The following is a 15,056-nucleotide window of genomic DNA, read 5'->3' on the forward strand; positions in this document are numbered from 1 at the left end:
TGTCTCTTTAAATCCTTTATCCATTTTTAATTATTGTATTTGTCCTTCCATTGCTGAGCTGTAGGAATTCCTTATATATTCTGGATAGCAAATACTTATGGTATCTTTGACTCTAACTTGTAGGGTTCCCAATATACAAGTAGTCACTGAGTCCAATCACTTCTTTTTAGTGTGGCTTTTATCTCTTATTTTCCAGACCCACCATAATCATTGTAGTTCAGGCTTTTAACACCTGATGCCTAGATGAATCATTCAGCAACATAATCTTCTAATTGATCTAGGGCAAAAGCTTTCTAGAAGATCTTCTTTCCTGTGGTTTTAAAAGCACCCATCAAATCATCTTGCACTTGGCATCAAAATTAATATTTCCTACATATGAAGTTCTTGATTTACATGGCTTTGTTAGGAAAGTCTTCACTTTCAATCAATTCTATATTAGGCCAACAATCTTTAAGAATTTTAGGGGTTGATAATATTTCAGAATTTAGGTACAAGGTTACTGTCCCTTTTTCATGAGGCATGAGTGGAAGGCAGTACAGAGAAGCAGGTAAAAGAAGCAATCACATTAAAAATAACTCCCTACACACAGGATCTGGTATTAAAGAGGGCACGTTCTGCATGGAGCACTGGGTGTTATATGCAAACAATGAATCATGGAACACTACATCAAAAACTAATGATGTAATGTATGGTGATTAACATAACATAATAATAAAAAAAAAAGAAAGAAATGCATTTGAAACTCTGAAATAGTCTTTTAAGTTTTAATTTGAAAGAGAAAGAAACAAAGTGATGCTTTAAGAGCTTTGAGGGAAAAGGTAGCTGAGATAATGCTGAGCTGATAGGGAGTCAGAGGCAAAGAAAGGAGAGGAAACATAGACTGATAAAGGATGAGGACTCTAGGGGCACCTGGGTGGCTCAGTAGGTTAAGCGGCTGCCTTCGGCTCAGGTCATGATCCCAGGGTCCTGGGATCAAGCCCCGCATCAGGCTCCCTGCTCAGCGGGGAGGCTACTTCTCCCTCTCCTGCTCCCCCTGCTTGTGCTCTCTCTCTCTCTTTCTCTCTCTCTATCAAATAAAAAAAATAAATAAATCTTTGGAAAAAAAAAAGGATGAGGACCCTAAGTCCTTAGTGAGTGAGTGAGGAGCACACAAAGTGTCTGTAACAGAAGGAGAGGTACATCAAGGAAGGTGAGAGGACACAGAAGATACTTAGTACTATATATATAATATATAAGGCCATTTTTGTTTCCAACACTTGGCCCACAGGGAAAATCCAAATCCTTGAGAGTAGTATTTGAGTGCTTCATGATTAGGACCCAAGTTACACTTCCAACTTAATCTTCTACCATCTCCTATAATGATTCTCAAAATACAGTTTGTACCAGAATAATTCTAGGAAATCTACATAAGCCAATTCCTGAACTTTATCCAAAGACATTAAAAACCACTGGGCTTGGTTAGCTCCAGAAATATGAATTTTAACAAGGCCCCTGGATGATTCTAACCCAGGTGTTCTTTTGGAGAACACTCTAAAAACACTACCATAAAATTTTACATTCGTCTTTCAAAAAGGCGCAATAAATGGGAGACCAAACCTAGCAAGGCAAGGACAAAGAGACTAAGAAGTCCAGCAGAGCACAGTCAGACCTTCTTAAAGGTGTAAGTATAAGCGGAAAGAGGGTGAGCACAAAGTACAAAGTAAAAGAAATTTAGCACATGGATATTCTGATAGGGTAAAGAACTTCAGGATCTCCCAGAAAGGCAGGGTGGAATGCAAGAGGGTAGGAGTTCTGAAATGATGAGTAAACTGCTCAGCAGACCCTTTTCTCAACAACATAGCAAGTTGGCTTGTGGAAATTATTGTTAAAAATAATTTAAAGTCCCTGGAAATTATTCTAAGGACATACAGCAGATGAAGAAATATTCTCTCAAGGAAATCTGCTCAATCTTAGAAAGAAGTGAGAGTCTGGCATTTGAGGCATGGCTCACTCCACTGACATCCCCTTTCCACCACCACCACCAAGCTCCAGAATTCCATGTGATAAAAGCTTTAACCCAGCACTCTACTCCAGGCAGGTGAGGCCAAGATAATGGGAGCTTCCTCTCTGCCCAGCTCTCACTCTGGGACTATAGTTGTATCCCACTAGGGACAGGCGACTGTCTCTCTGACTTCCTTTAGCCTGTACTGCAGAAGCTTTATTCCAGGCAGGCATAGGCAGGAGGACGTAGTAGGTCATAAAAATAAAGAGCTCCCCAGCTCTCCCTGAGGGGACTGACTTTTTTTTTTTAAGAGAGGCTGGAATGACCTTAGGCCATTTCATCCTCAATGACCTAAGGGGGTTGTTGAAAACAACAGGGATCTTTGTGGAGAGCAATTAAAAGAAAGCTGGTAGCTCCAGAACACAAGCAAAACAGCACATAATCACCAAAAATTTAAGAGAGAGAACCAGGGAAGAGACCTTTGGGAAAAGCTCTCCTGGGCTCACAATCAACTCTTCATGTTAAGGAAGAGGTGCATGCATGCCAGGCTGTGCCCACTAGGAGCAATCAGAGCAATCAGAGCAAGATGTGGAGACAGATCTGAAAGCATTCATCACGCTGCATCCTGACCCAGCAACAAGTCAAAAGCCTCACTGGCATGGGCTCAAACAATCTACCAAACACTGACTTAAGTAAGCTACTCTGACCCAGGGGTGATGCCTAGGAAGCTATGCTTAAAAATAAAATCACACTTATCTTTGAAGTCTGGGCAACTGTGTGAGTGCCCAAGGTTGTGCTCTCTCAGAAGCAGATCACTGAGGGAATCCCCGAGCTATTAGTCCCTGGCTGAAAGGAGGGAAAAAGAAAAAAAAAAAACTAAATTCCCTTTACTGTGATAGCAGTTTCCAAGTCACACACACAACCAACTACAAAGCATAAGAATCTAACTGGCTAAGAACGACCTTTGCCCAATAAGTGGCCTATGCAACTCAGGAGAGACCTGCAGGTAAAAGATAAAAGCTAGTGGACACCACCTGAGCTGGGACCTCAGGAGTTATGCATTGCAGGGAAAATGGACTTCACAGAATTGGTGCAGCCAAGTCACTGCTGTTTGACCTGTTAAGAAACAAAACAGCCCCTGGAGTCGAAGGGGCTCTAATATGTCCAGATATCAACAAATTATGAGACAAGCAAAGAAACAGTAAAGTCTGACCAATACACAGAAAGAAAACACTGGCAATAGAAACCACCTTTGAAGAGGCCCAGATGGTGGACTTAGCAGGAAAAAACTACAAAGCAGCTATTATAAATATGTTCAAAGAACAAAAGGAAGCCATGCTTAAGTAATTAAAGGAAGATATGAGGACAATGTCTCATCAAAGATATCATATCAATAGAGAGATAAAAATATTCCAATTATTAAAAGGAACCAAATGGAAATTCTGCAGTCAAGAAGTACAATAACTGAGATGAAAAATTCACTGGAGGGGCTCAACCATGTATTTGAATTGTCAGAAGAAAGAATCAGCAAATTTAGAGATAGATTAATAGAGATTATTCAATCTGAAGAAGAGAGGGAAAAAATGAAGAACAGAGCCTTAGAGAAGTGTGAAACACCATTAAGAGCATAAACATACACATAAATAGCAGAACCAGAAGGAAATTTGAGAAAGAGATGAACAGTATCGAAGAAATAATGGCTTAAAACTTTCATGAAAGTTTTCATGAAAAACATTAGTCTATACATCCACGAAGTTCAGTGAACTCTAAGTATGATAAATGCAAAGAGATTCACACACACCCAGACAGATAATACTCAAAATGTTCAAAGACAAAGAGGAAACCCTGAAAGGAGCAAAAGCAAAATGACTGATAACATATCAGGGAGCTGAATAAGATTAACATATAACATCTCATCAGACATCATGGAAGTCAGAAGGCAACATATTAAAAGCGTTAGAAGTAAAAAACTGTCAAACAAGAATATTGTATCCAGCAAAACTATCTTTCACAAATGAAAGCAAACTAAAGATAATCCCAGTTATACCAAAACTGAGAGAATCTGTTGGTAGTGGACTTATAGTTTAATAAATATCAAAGAAAGCTCTTCAGACTAAAAGTAAATGATACTATAGAGCACTGTGAATCCACACACAGATACACAAAAAGAATACCAGTAAAATAAACACATAGGCAATTATAAAAAACAATATAATTACATATTTTTCCTTTCTTCTCTTGGCTGATTTAAAAAGCTATTGCAATATACAATATGTATATAGTGTACTGTTGGACCTATAATATATAAATGTAATGTATTTAACAATAATAGCACATGGGGAGTGGATAAGAGCAAAAAGATGTACTGGATTAAGGAAAGAACATCAGATCCAACTCAAATCTTTAACTCAAGTCCATAGGTAGAAATTAGGAAAATAAAATAAAATAAAAAGATTAACATAAAAATTCTATAAATATATATTTGCTCTCATTTCTTTTATCAGCTGTCTTGAAAGATTTAATATAACATATTATATAGAGTAATAATTATAACAGTGTATTGCTGAGTTTCTAATATATATATAGATGTTAGATAGATGATACATAGATGATAGATAGATAGATAGATAGATAGATAGATAGATAGATAGATGATAGACAGATAGATAGAGATATATAGGAGTAAAGTTTCTAGATTTCACTGTAACTAAATCAGTATAAAAATGAAGTCAATTCTTTTTTGCCCATTTTCCCACCCCTCTTGCCTCTGGCAACCATCAGATTGTTCTGTATTTACAGGTCTGATTTTGCTTTTCATTTGTTTGTTTATTCATTTGTTTTGTTTTTTTTTTAGATTTCACATAAAGGTGGACTCACATGTCTTTCTCTAGGACACTCTAAGTCAATCCATGTTGTCACAAATGGCAAGATCTCATATTTTTTTATGGCTGGATAATATTCCAGTGTGTGTGTGTGTGTGTGTGTGTTACTTTCTCTATTCATTCATCTATTTATTGATGGACACTTGGGTTGCTTCCTATATCTTAGTTATTATAAATAATGCTGAAATAAACATAGGGGTGCATATATTTTTTTTAAATTAGTGTTTTCACTTTCTTTGGGTAAGTACCCAGTAGTGGAATTATGGGTGAAAGGTAGTGGGAAATACAGGCTTCCAGTTACAGAATGAGTAAGTCATGGGAATAAAAGGGGCGGCTTAGGGAATAGAGTCAGTGGTGCTGTGATAGTGCTGTACGGGACAGATGGTAGCTATACTTGGAGCACAACATAACCTAAAAAGTTGCTGAATCGCTATGTCGTACACCTGAAACTAACGTAACGTTGTGTGTCAACTATACTCAAATAAAAAGAAGCTGAAATCAATTCTGATAAGATATATATTATAGGCCCTAAAGAAACCAATTTAAAAAAAGCTCAAAATGTCATTGAAAGTTATGAAAGGAATTAAAATATTATACTAGAAAATATCTACCTAATACAAAAGAAGTGAATGAAAGGAACAGAGGAATAAAAAAGAATGAGGCACATAGAAAACAAAAAGGAAAATGTCAGGTGTAAATCCAACCACATCAATAGTAACTAAGTATAAATGGCTTAAACAATTCAATCAAAAGGCATACATTTTCAGATTGGATTAAAAAAACAGGATCCAACTATATACTGTCTACATAAGAGATACTTTAGATTCAAACATGCAAATAGGTTGAAAATAAAAGGATGAAAAAGATGTACAATGAAAACAACAATCATAAAAGAGAATGCAGTGGCTATACTAATATCAGAAAATAGATATTTTAAAAAATATTACTAGAAATAGAAATTTATCCCTTTATCATCATTATAAAGGGATAATTCTTTAAGATGATATTACAGTGGTAAACATATGCACATAACATCAGAGCCCAAAATATATGAGGCAAAACTGACTGAAAGGAGAGACAGACAATTCACGAATAATGGTTGGAGATTTCAGCACCCAACTTTCAATAATGTATATAGTGACCAGGCGGAAGATGAACAAGGAAATGTAAACATTAAACAATGGTAAAAACAAACAAGACCTGACAGACATCTATAGCATACTCCAACAGAATACACATTCTTAAGAACACTGCGAACATTCTGCAGAATGGATCCTATGCTGGGACATAACATAAGCCTCAATAAATCTGAAGGAGCTGAAATCATTCAAAGTATGTTTTTCAAACACAATGAATGAAATCAGAAATCAACATTAGAAAGTTTGAGAAATGCACACAAATGTGGAAATAAATAAAAACACTTTTAAATAATCAAAGTTCTGAAATTAACCCTTACATTAATGGCTAATTGATTTTGAACAGTGCCAAGAAAATTCAATGGGAAAATATTGGTCTTTTTAACAAATGATGCGAAAACAACTGGATATATCCATATGCAAAATAGTGAAGTCAGACTCCACACCTTATAGCATAGCACACACACACACACACACACACACACGCACGCACACACACACAAAATGGATCACAGACCTGAATGTAAGATGTAAAAATTATAAAACTCTTAGAAAATTTAACTGTAAATATTCATGTCCTTAGATAAGCAATGGTTGCTTAGTACAACACCTAAAGCACAGGTAATCAAAGTAAAAGAGACAAATTGCAAATTCAGGCTCCATTTTTAACTGCTGAGTTCTTACAGAATGTAGATTATAGAATGTACATTCTTATAGAATGTAGATTCTTACAGAATGTACATTTCAAGATCCTGTAGGCTTTGAGTACACCATTTTATATCTCTTCCTCTTTCATCATTAATCAGTTTAGAAAAGTTCTTCAAATAACAATGGTTCTCAGTCCCTGTCAATCGTTGCTCATGTTCAGTACCACCAATAATAAAACTAAAATGCTTTTTAATATAATAACTACAATAAAATGATAATGAAAAATGTTTTCATTTGAATAAATCTGTGAAATCATAACCTTTAATATTGGCTGTAAGAGAGAGAGAAACACATATGGAGAGAGTAGCTCTACAAAAAAAAAAGGAAACTTTCAGATATTCTCAGGTCACAAATAATTTCAGAATCACTGAACAGTAAAAGTGGAAACCCTCCATTAAATTCCTCTTAATCATTGAAAAGGAATTTATTAGTAATATGACAAACTGATTGCAAAAGGTATTTAAAAGGATGAAGAGTCCTTTGGTAAGTTGGGAGATACAGGCTTCCAGTTACGGAATGAATAAGTCACGGGAATAAAAGGTGCAGCACAGGGATATAGTCAGTGGTATTAAATAGTGCTTAAGCGATTAAGACATTTTGCAACTCCTTGTCAGATTTTAAACTTTTGTTAATTCATTAAATAGGATTCTTTATGCCTATTACTTCTCACTGCTAAAATACCCAGAACGTTTATGTGTAACTCTTCTGTGACACTGGACACACTTTACCTTAAACTGGACTGTGGGACCTCCTTGAATGTTTAATAGTTTTATCTTTGTTGATTCACTGCTTTCCATCATACCCTCCCCTTGCCAAATACCTAATACAAGACTCTATGTATAATATAGCATACATAATATAGTCTTGTATAGTACATACATTATATATGTGTGTGTGTGTATATATATATATATATATATATACATATATGAAGAGAGAGAGAGGGAGGGAGGGAGGGAGAAAGAGAGGGCAAGCACTTGACAGCCATCAATTACTATTTGCTACATGAATGAATGAATGTCTGAGTGAAAGAGCGGATTACATTCCCCTTTGCTCTGAACCATGCCTCTCACATTTTCATAAAAAGATCAAAAGAAGGCTTTTTCTCTTTAACATAAATTCTACAATCTTATTTCCATCAACATCAATCAAGAAATGTCCAAGGCATTCCAGTTGGATATTTAAGTATATTTGTGTTATATTTCAAAGAAATTGGTGCCTCCAAATTTCTTAGCTATATTTTAAAAATGAACATAAAATGCCAGTAATGTTATACTATGTCCTTTATTTTTATTTGACATTTCAGTGGGTTTCCTCTTACATAATAAGAGATGAGGTTTCTTGCATTAGGATTCTTCTCAACTCAACAAAATAAAATTAGACATTACTGCCTAATACTTTATATTTTAATATAAAGTTGAAGACTTAAACTCTCCATTTTTATCTCATTTAATCACTTAAGCCTAAAGCACATTATTTCTTCAAAAATTTAAAGTATTATTCCCAGGTATCATAAGACAAACACACACACAATATATCTGAATATGTTCACCACCTAAAGTGTGTCATGTATGTTCAGAAATACACACAAAATTTATTTTTTTATCTCCTTTGTCTACCAGGAATTATTTCCAGACATATTGTTTTATCTAGATTTTCATCAACTGTTTTCCAGTTGCAGGGAGCCCTGTATGTGTGTGTTTCCCAGCAGTGTTAGAGACAAGGATAGAATCGTGCTTGAAGTGTGTAAGCCCACCAGGCTATACAACCGCATTTCAACAAATATTAGCTAATGCCATGGAGAAGGCAGTCTTTAAAATGCATCAAAAACGCGAGTATGTCTGTGAATGTGCACGCGCGTGCAGGAGCGCGTACGTGCATGAGTGTAGAAAGGGCTTGAAAAACAGCTTTGTATTTTGGGGTGCTTCTGATACTTACTATATGAATACTGAAAGCTTTTTTTCCCAGATGCTCAGATAGTTTGCCAGAATGTGCTAAAAAACCAAATCGCTTGGAGAACATGAGCTAGCCTAGAGATTAATAAAACCTCCAACTTCACAGGCTTCCACAAATAATGATATGAAAACAACAGATAATTTTAAGCTATCAAATATTTCAATACTTCACTCTGTTTGCTTCTATGACATATTTACTCCATACGAAAGATGTGCTCAAGGAGTTGTAATGGCCTTCTGGGACAGGAAGAAGAAGGTTTCTGTAGAAAATGTTAAATTAATTTTGATGGTGATACAAAGTTAAGGAAGGGTTGTTAAGGGATGGCTTGCTGCCATGGGGTGGGGTTTTGTTTTGGTATCCTTTTAGAGCCTGCAGGTGTTTGGCACCAGCTAAAATCAGGGCCAGCTGTGATGTTTCAGTTCTGATACTTCCCTCCCAATAGTTCTCAGAAGTGATGCTTCAGGGTGAGTCTTACACCTGATGGATTCAACGTGTGTGGTAGAAATGTGAAGGCTCTGTTAAATAACACCAGTTTGGCGACACCCTTTTGCCCTCTCTTCCCCACCCATGGGTCATGGCATCAAGGAGAGAAAAAAAAAAAACATTAATCAGAGATTTGGTCATTCATATCTATATATTCTTTAATTGCACAGTTCAGTCGAAGAATACACTTAGAATCGCCAAATACACGGTCTTAAGCAAAATACAAAAAACAGGGTAACACAATCTCTTTTGATTCTCATGGTAGATAATGATGCTATTAAATGCTCTCGGTGGTGGGATCCATACCTATTTTTGCAGGAATCTGAATAGTTTCTATTAAAAGCTGCATTTTCTTTTAAGTTTGTTTGGGTTGGAAAACCTCAAACCACAATGTATTTTATGCACATGTTCCCCAGGGTATGTTAAATAGGACCATACTGAGGTCATCTAGCAAGTTTTTCAAACTTTTTAAGAATTCCTTTAATGTACTACACAATCTTGGCCTGATTTAAAAAAGATATTTTAAGAAAGCACTTAAAAAATGACTCTTAAAATCGATATGCAGATAATCCATATTGCATTTCTATAGAATACACAGAGTTTTCCACAGATAATTTATCACCGAGGGAGAAAAACAATAAAACTACCACTAAAAGGTTTTTCGATCAAAATTCCTCTAAGCTATCAGTAAATACAGACCAAAACCCCCACAGTATTCTTGACGGACTTAACAGTGGATGCTTGGAGGACCCTTTCAACCTTTCAGTCTGCAGCAGATAATCAGAGGCTAAAATAAAAGGTAGACAACGTTGCATCTATCCAAGAAAAAAAAAAAAATCATCTGCTCTTTCAGCTGAGTCAAAAAAAAAAAAAATCAAGTTTCCTCAGAACATGAGGCCATGATGAAATTATTTAGGTTCGAAATAGTTTCTACCATCAAGTACATTTTTGTCGTCTACCGAGCTCAAACCACAGATGAACGGTGAGTGGCCCACTTGATAAGCAAGCCCCCAGAAAATCCTCTCCTGCACTTTGATGCTTCCGACTTCCCTTTTTTTCTTTTTGGTTGGACACACCCCTCTTCACTTCATCGAAGCCTCACTTCCGGCGCCGTGTTCCAGGCCTTGTACTTCACCCAAATCAATTTTCCGTTGAGCTACAGCTGTGCTGGCACAGCGAGCACGAGAGCCAGCCACGGGCGCCAGTGGCGGGGTCCCACATCTGAGCACAAGTGGCCGGTTCCATGCACCCCCGGGCCAAGAAACTCTACAGCTCATGGGGGAAAAACAAGGGAGGACACCTTAAACGGAAATGATACTTTTACGGAAAATAAAAAATAAGAGGAGTTTCAGCAATCACAAATGATGAAGGATTGAGAAGTTCTTGGCACAGAGTTCACGGATGCCTTTTCTTAAAAAGAATATTACAGCTCGATTTTTAAGCTAGGGATCCCCATCCCCAGAGCCACACTGATTTTGTTTGTATCCACCAAACAAAGGTCTTTGTATCCACCAAACAAATATAACCTTGAGCAAAGGTCTCCACCGAAGAAGGTGTTTTTTAACAAAAATATGACCTTAAAGGGTACCATTGTAACCAGAGTTACTCCTGTGTCTTGAGCCTTTACCTCTGGCAATCCCTACTGCCCTTGATAAACATTATCTCATGTAACACGACAATATAGAGCAAAGATCCTATTACACCCCTTTACCGTTGAGAAAACTGAAGCCCAGTAAGTTTATAAAGCTGCCCAACAATTTTGACTCCGCGGTCTTAACCATTATGCAGTACTTTCCAAACAAAGGCTATAGATAGAGGCTGTCAGCCCCACCCAGGGGACGCACAATAGCCCCTTGATCATTTGGAAAACCTATACTCGGCAGAGTTTAACCAACTCATTCATTCACGGATTCATACAACAACATTTACTGTGTATCTGCTACCTAAGTCGATTTTAGATTTATTTTTTCAGAAAGGAAGAGAATTACTAAATTCATGTTAAATCCCTAGCACTTGGTACATAAGTACAATAAAGGTTTGTCAAATGAACTTTTGAAAGTAGTCCTAAGACATAACTCCCTGATTTTTTCACATTTTACATTTCTTCCAAAATTCAAAATGATAATGGAATTCTTTTTAAAAGAGCCAAGTGTCCTTACCTCTCATGCCAAACAGTCCTACATACAATGGCCAGAGTCGTCCGTGCTAATTTTTAAAATGTAACAGTATTGCATTGCTCTCTAGTCCTTCTAAAACTCCAGATAAATTTTATGTGTACATTTGGCATTCAAACTGCAAAGAACGAAAGTATATATAAAAGAGACCAACTCCACTCTTGCAACTAGGGTACAATTGTCAGTAATTATCACTGGATGATTAAGAATTTTTGATGTTAGAATAGTAACAGGAGCTATTTTTTGGGGATAAGAAGGCAATTTTCAGAGACTCCTGGGGTAGTAGCAAAAGCTAAAAATATGCCGTAGACCAATATTAGAAACTTCATGAGGGTCCAGAAGAGTTGAGATAGAACAATTAAAGTAATTAAACCGAACTATAAGGGAAAACTGGGAATGAAAAACCTAACTATCCTATATTCAATCTGAAGCAGCCCATAAGGTGAACAATTTGAAGGGTGGAACCTTGGTTCCTTGTTCATCAAAACCTAGAAAATAGGTAATGTTAGAAGATACCCAGTGATTCGTCTGGGGTTAGCCTGGTGATGGGTATCAAAGAGGGCACGTTCTGCATGGAGCACTGGGTGTTATGCACAAACAATGAATCATGGAACACTACATCAAAAACTAATGATGGAATGTATGGTGTTTAACATAACATAATAAAAAAAAAAAAAGAAGATACCCAGTGATTTTTAAAATAACGTTCTTTGTGCCTGAAAATACACAGGTGAAGCGACAGAAATGTTGATGATAAAACTCTCAGAAATGATCTCTAGGGAAACGTGCCCTCAAATCGAGTTAAACACCAAGTCCTACACAGCTTGGTACCATTTTTAAGAAGGAAAATGATAGCAAAACCCACCCACTCCCCCACAACAACTCAAAGCCAAAGCTTGGCCTCATTCGAAGTTATGAGTGAGAACACTGGTCCTCCGAGTCTAGTACATTTCAGAGTGTGCTCACTGCTGCCTCGTGGCAAGGAGCTATTAATCACCAGACATTAATCCACTGATGCAGCAAGGACCCTGTCATAGAAACCCAGTACATATCCAGCGGGGCCCTTAATCTCAAATACTTATCGGCCATTGTTTTATTATGGACAAAGCCTTGGCATATTCACGATGTTGGCAGGAAGATAACACACAGCAGAATTCCTGAATCCACTCACTTTTTTCCTCCAGTAAATATCATGAACACTGAATTAAATACACGTCAATTCTCCTTGAAGCAGATACTCATGTAAAAGATAGGTACCAAAGTTAAAAAGTGAGGTCAGTTTTCAACAAAGTTCTCCTCCCCTAGAAAATCATATTCCAGTTTCCATAATTCATTTCAAAGAAAAACCGGTTACAATATGAAGAATATTTTTAGACCTATAATTTTGAAGTGTTGGAAGCTGATAAGATATGTGAATAATCATAGTGAAAGCTTCATAGAAAAATGGCATTCCTCTACCTTTTGGGATTAATATGCGAATCTGAGAAGCAGTAAATTGCTTGTAGTGATACTGATTAAAGTAATAAATCAAAAATTATTTTGATAGCCTCTAAAAATAATAATTTGAACAATGTTATAGAAAAAACTCATTTTTTCAGGTGATCCTGATTCCTGGGGCCCAAAAAGAAGCTTATAAGAATTTTTCAGTACAAACCTCTATTCAAGTACAATTGATTCTTCACAAATAATGCACTTTATTAATCAAAACATACAAAAGCCTCTCATTTGCAAAATTAACCATGACTTGCTTTGTACACTTTAAGATAGCCATCTGGTGAGATGTGGGCTGCAACTATAGAAGTTGTCATACTTCCTTCTACAGAGAATGATCTCTGAGGGCCTGAGCCCAACCTCTCAATTATCTACATTTCCCATTTTTCAGGAGAAACAAATGTCCTGACCTTGCAAACTTTATGTAGAGACTGCTGCAGAAATATGTTAGATCTGATGGACGTAAAAGTATGATTGTAGACAGCCAGTTCTAAATTGATTCTTTTTACTTCAGACCCACAGTCTAACGTAACCATCAAAAATCACGTTACGTGACTTAAGCTCAAGGCCAATGGCTCACGTGTATTTACGTGAATCAATCTGGATAAAGAGAGGCAATTTCTTGCGTTTTTTAACTGCCATGTACTAAAAACTTCAAAAACCAAACCTGGGGTTCTGCAAATACGTTCTTCATGTCGTTGATTGGGCCATACGCAACCCCGCTGCCTTCAAAGAGGTATAACCACTTGCTGGTCATTTCTTTTTCAAACCTAGGAACAGACCCAAAAAAGATGCATTTTTACACAACAGTTTTTTTTCTCATATGGCCCTCTTTTGAAGCAACCAATAACGACAAAAATATGTTTCTTAGGCTTTCTTTGCTCCTAGTTTTGAGAATGTTGCCTAACTCAAACAACTTGACTTGTCCAGGAGTGGTAAGAATAGCCAACCAGCTCCCATTGTTTGAAGGTCCACCATTAGACATATAATCCCTCCTATTTCTGTGTCTGTGTGCTTTTTGACAGGGAGTCCCGTGGAGAAGGCAGATTGTGTGGGAAATGGTTTTAGCTGAGCTTCAATTGTTATTGTATTGAGCACCTTATAAATATAACAATATAATTGCAATTTTGAGCACAATGTCATTGTGCAAAGTCTTCTTTAGGACTCGGGCATAGTACATCAGTTTAAGGTAGATTGATATACTAAATTATTCCTCCAAACAAAAAATAAACAAATGTAGTTGTTTTAAAAGAAAGCTATATGTTCAGGGCGCCTGGGTGGCTCAGTCGGTTAAGAGGCCGACTCTTGATTTTGGCTCGGGTCAGGATCTCAGGGTCCTGGGATCGAGCCCCACGTTGGGCTCTCTGCTCAGGAAGGAGTCTGCTTCTCCTTCTCACTCTCCCTCTGTGCTCTCCTTCTCTCAAATAGATAAAAATCTTTAATTAAAAAAAAAGAAAGCTGTATCTTCTACCTCCATTATATTTAAAGTACGCCACAATTAACAGCCACAACCATTGGCCTAAACACAACTTTAGCTACTTATTTGCACTATGACTTACTAATCAGAACAAATCTAGGCATGTGAAGACTGATATATCAGTTTAGCCAGCAACGCTCAACTCCAGCCAAGTCCTTTACCTCTGTTTTGTTTTTTCTATAATTTACAATTAGACTTCACAGACATAAAAGCTTATTTGATTCCCTTTATTTTCTCTATTATGTCAAGGAAAGGGGACCTAATTCATTAATGAGATTCACCGTTTGTTTGTTTTTTTAAGATTTTATTTGTTTATTTGACAGAGGGAGACACAGCAAGAGAGGGAACACAAGCAGGGGGAGTGGGAGAGGGAGAAGCAGGCTTCCTGCGGAGCAGGCAACCTGATGCGGGGCTCGATCCCAGGACGCTGGGATCATGACCTGAGCTGAAGGCAGACGCCCAATGACTGAGCCACCCAGGCACCCCGAGATTCACCGTTTTATATTTCTTCTTCACCATTTTACATTTCTTCTTGTTAAGACAGTGAAACAGAAATAAAATCTTGGATCCTCAAAGACAACTCAACAGTCATAATTTGTAACATATGAAGAATTTAGAATTACTAATTGTTAAAATAGCAAGCTATTTCTACCTAAGTAATAATCTAGGTGAAAAGAGATTTTTTTTTTAAAAAAGCATTAGGTAAAATAAATTATTGACAGCAAGCAGAAGGCTTCACTACTATGGGAGGGCAAATGGAAATATAGT

At 36.9% G+C, this 15,056-nt stretch overlaps 1 protein-coding gene across 1 annotated transcript in view; it reads right to left on the reverse strand.

Moving 5' to 3' along the window:
• Positions 1-15,056, reverse strand: part of SUGCT (succinyl-CoA:glutarate-CoA transferase) — a 732,205-nt gene that overhangs the window by 363,723 nt on the left and 353,426 nt on the right. The window contains exon 15 of the mRNA XM_032430614.1: positions 13,479-13,581. Within this exon, the coding sequence (XP_032286505.1) occupies positions 13,479-13,581 (103 nt within the window). The remainder of the gene's footprint in view (positions 1-13,478; positions 13,582-15,056) is intronic.

Source organism: Phoca vitulina, unplaced genomic scaffold, assembly GCF_004348235.1.
Source record: "Phoca vitulina isolate PV1807 unplaced genomic scaffold, GSC_HSeal_1.0 scaffold44, whole genome shotgun sequence".
Taxonomy (NCBI): domain Eukaryota; kingdom Metazoa; phylum Chordata; class Mammalia; order Carnivora; family Phocidae; genus Phoca; species Phoca vitulina.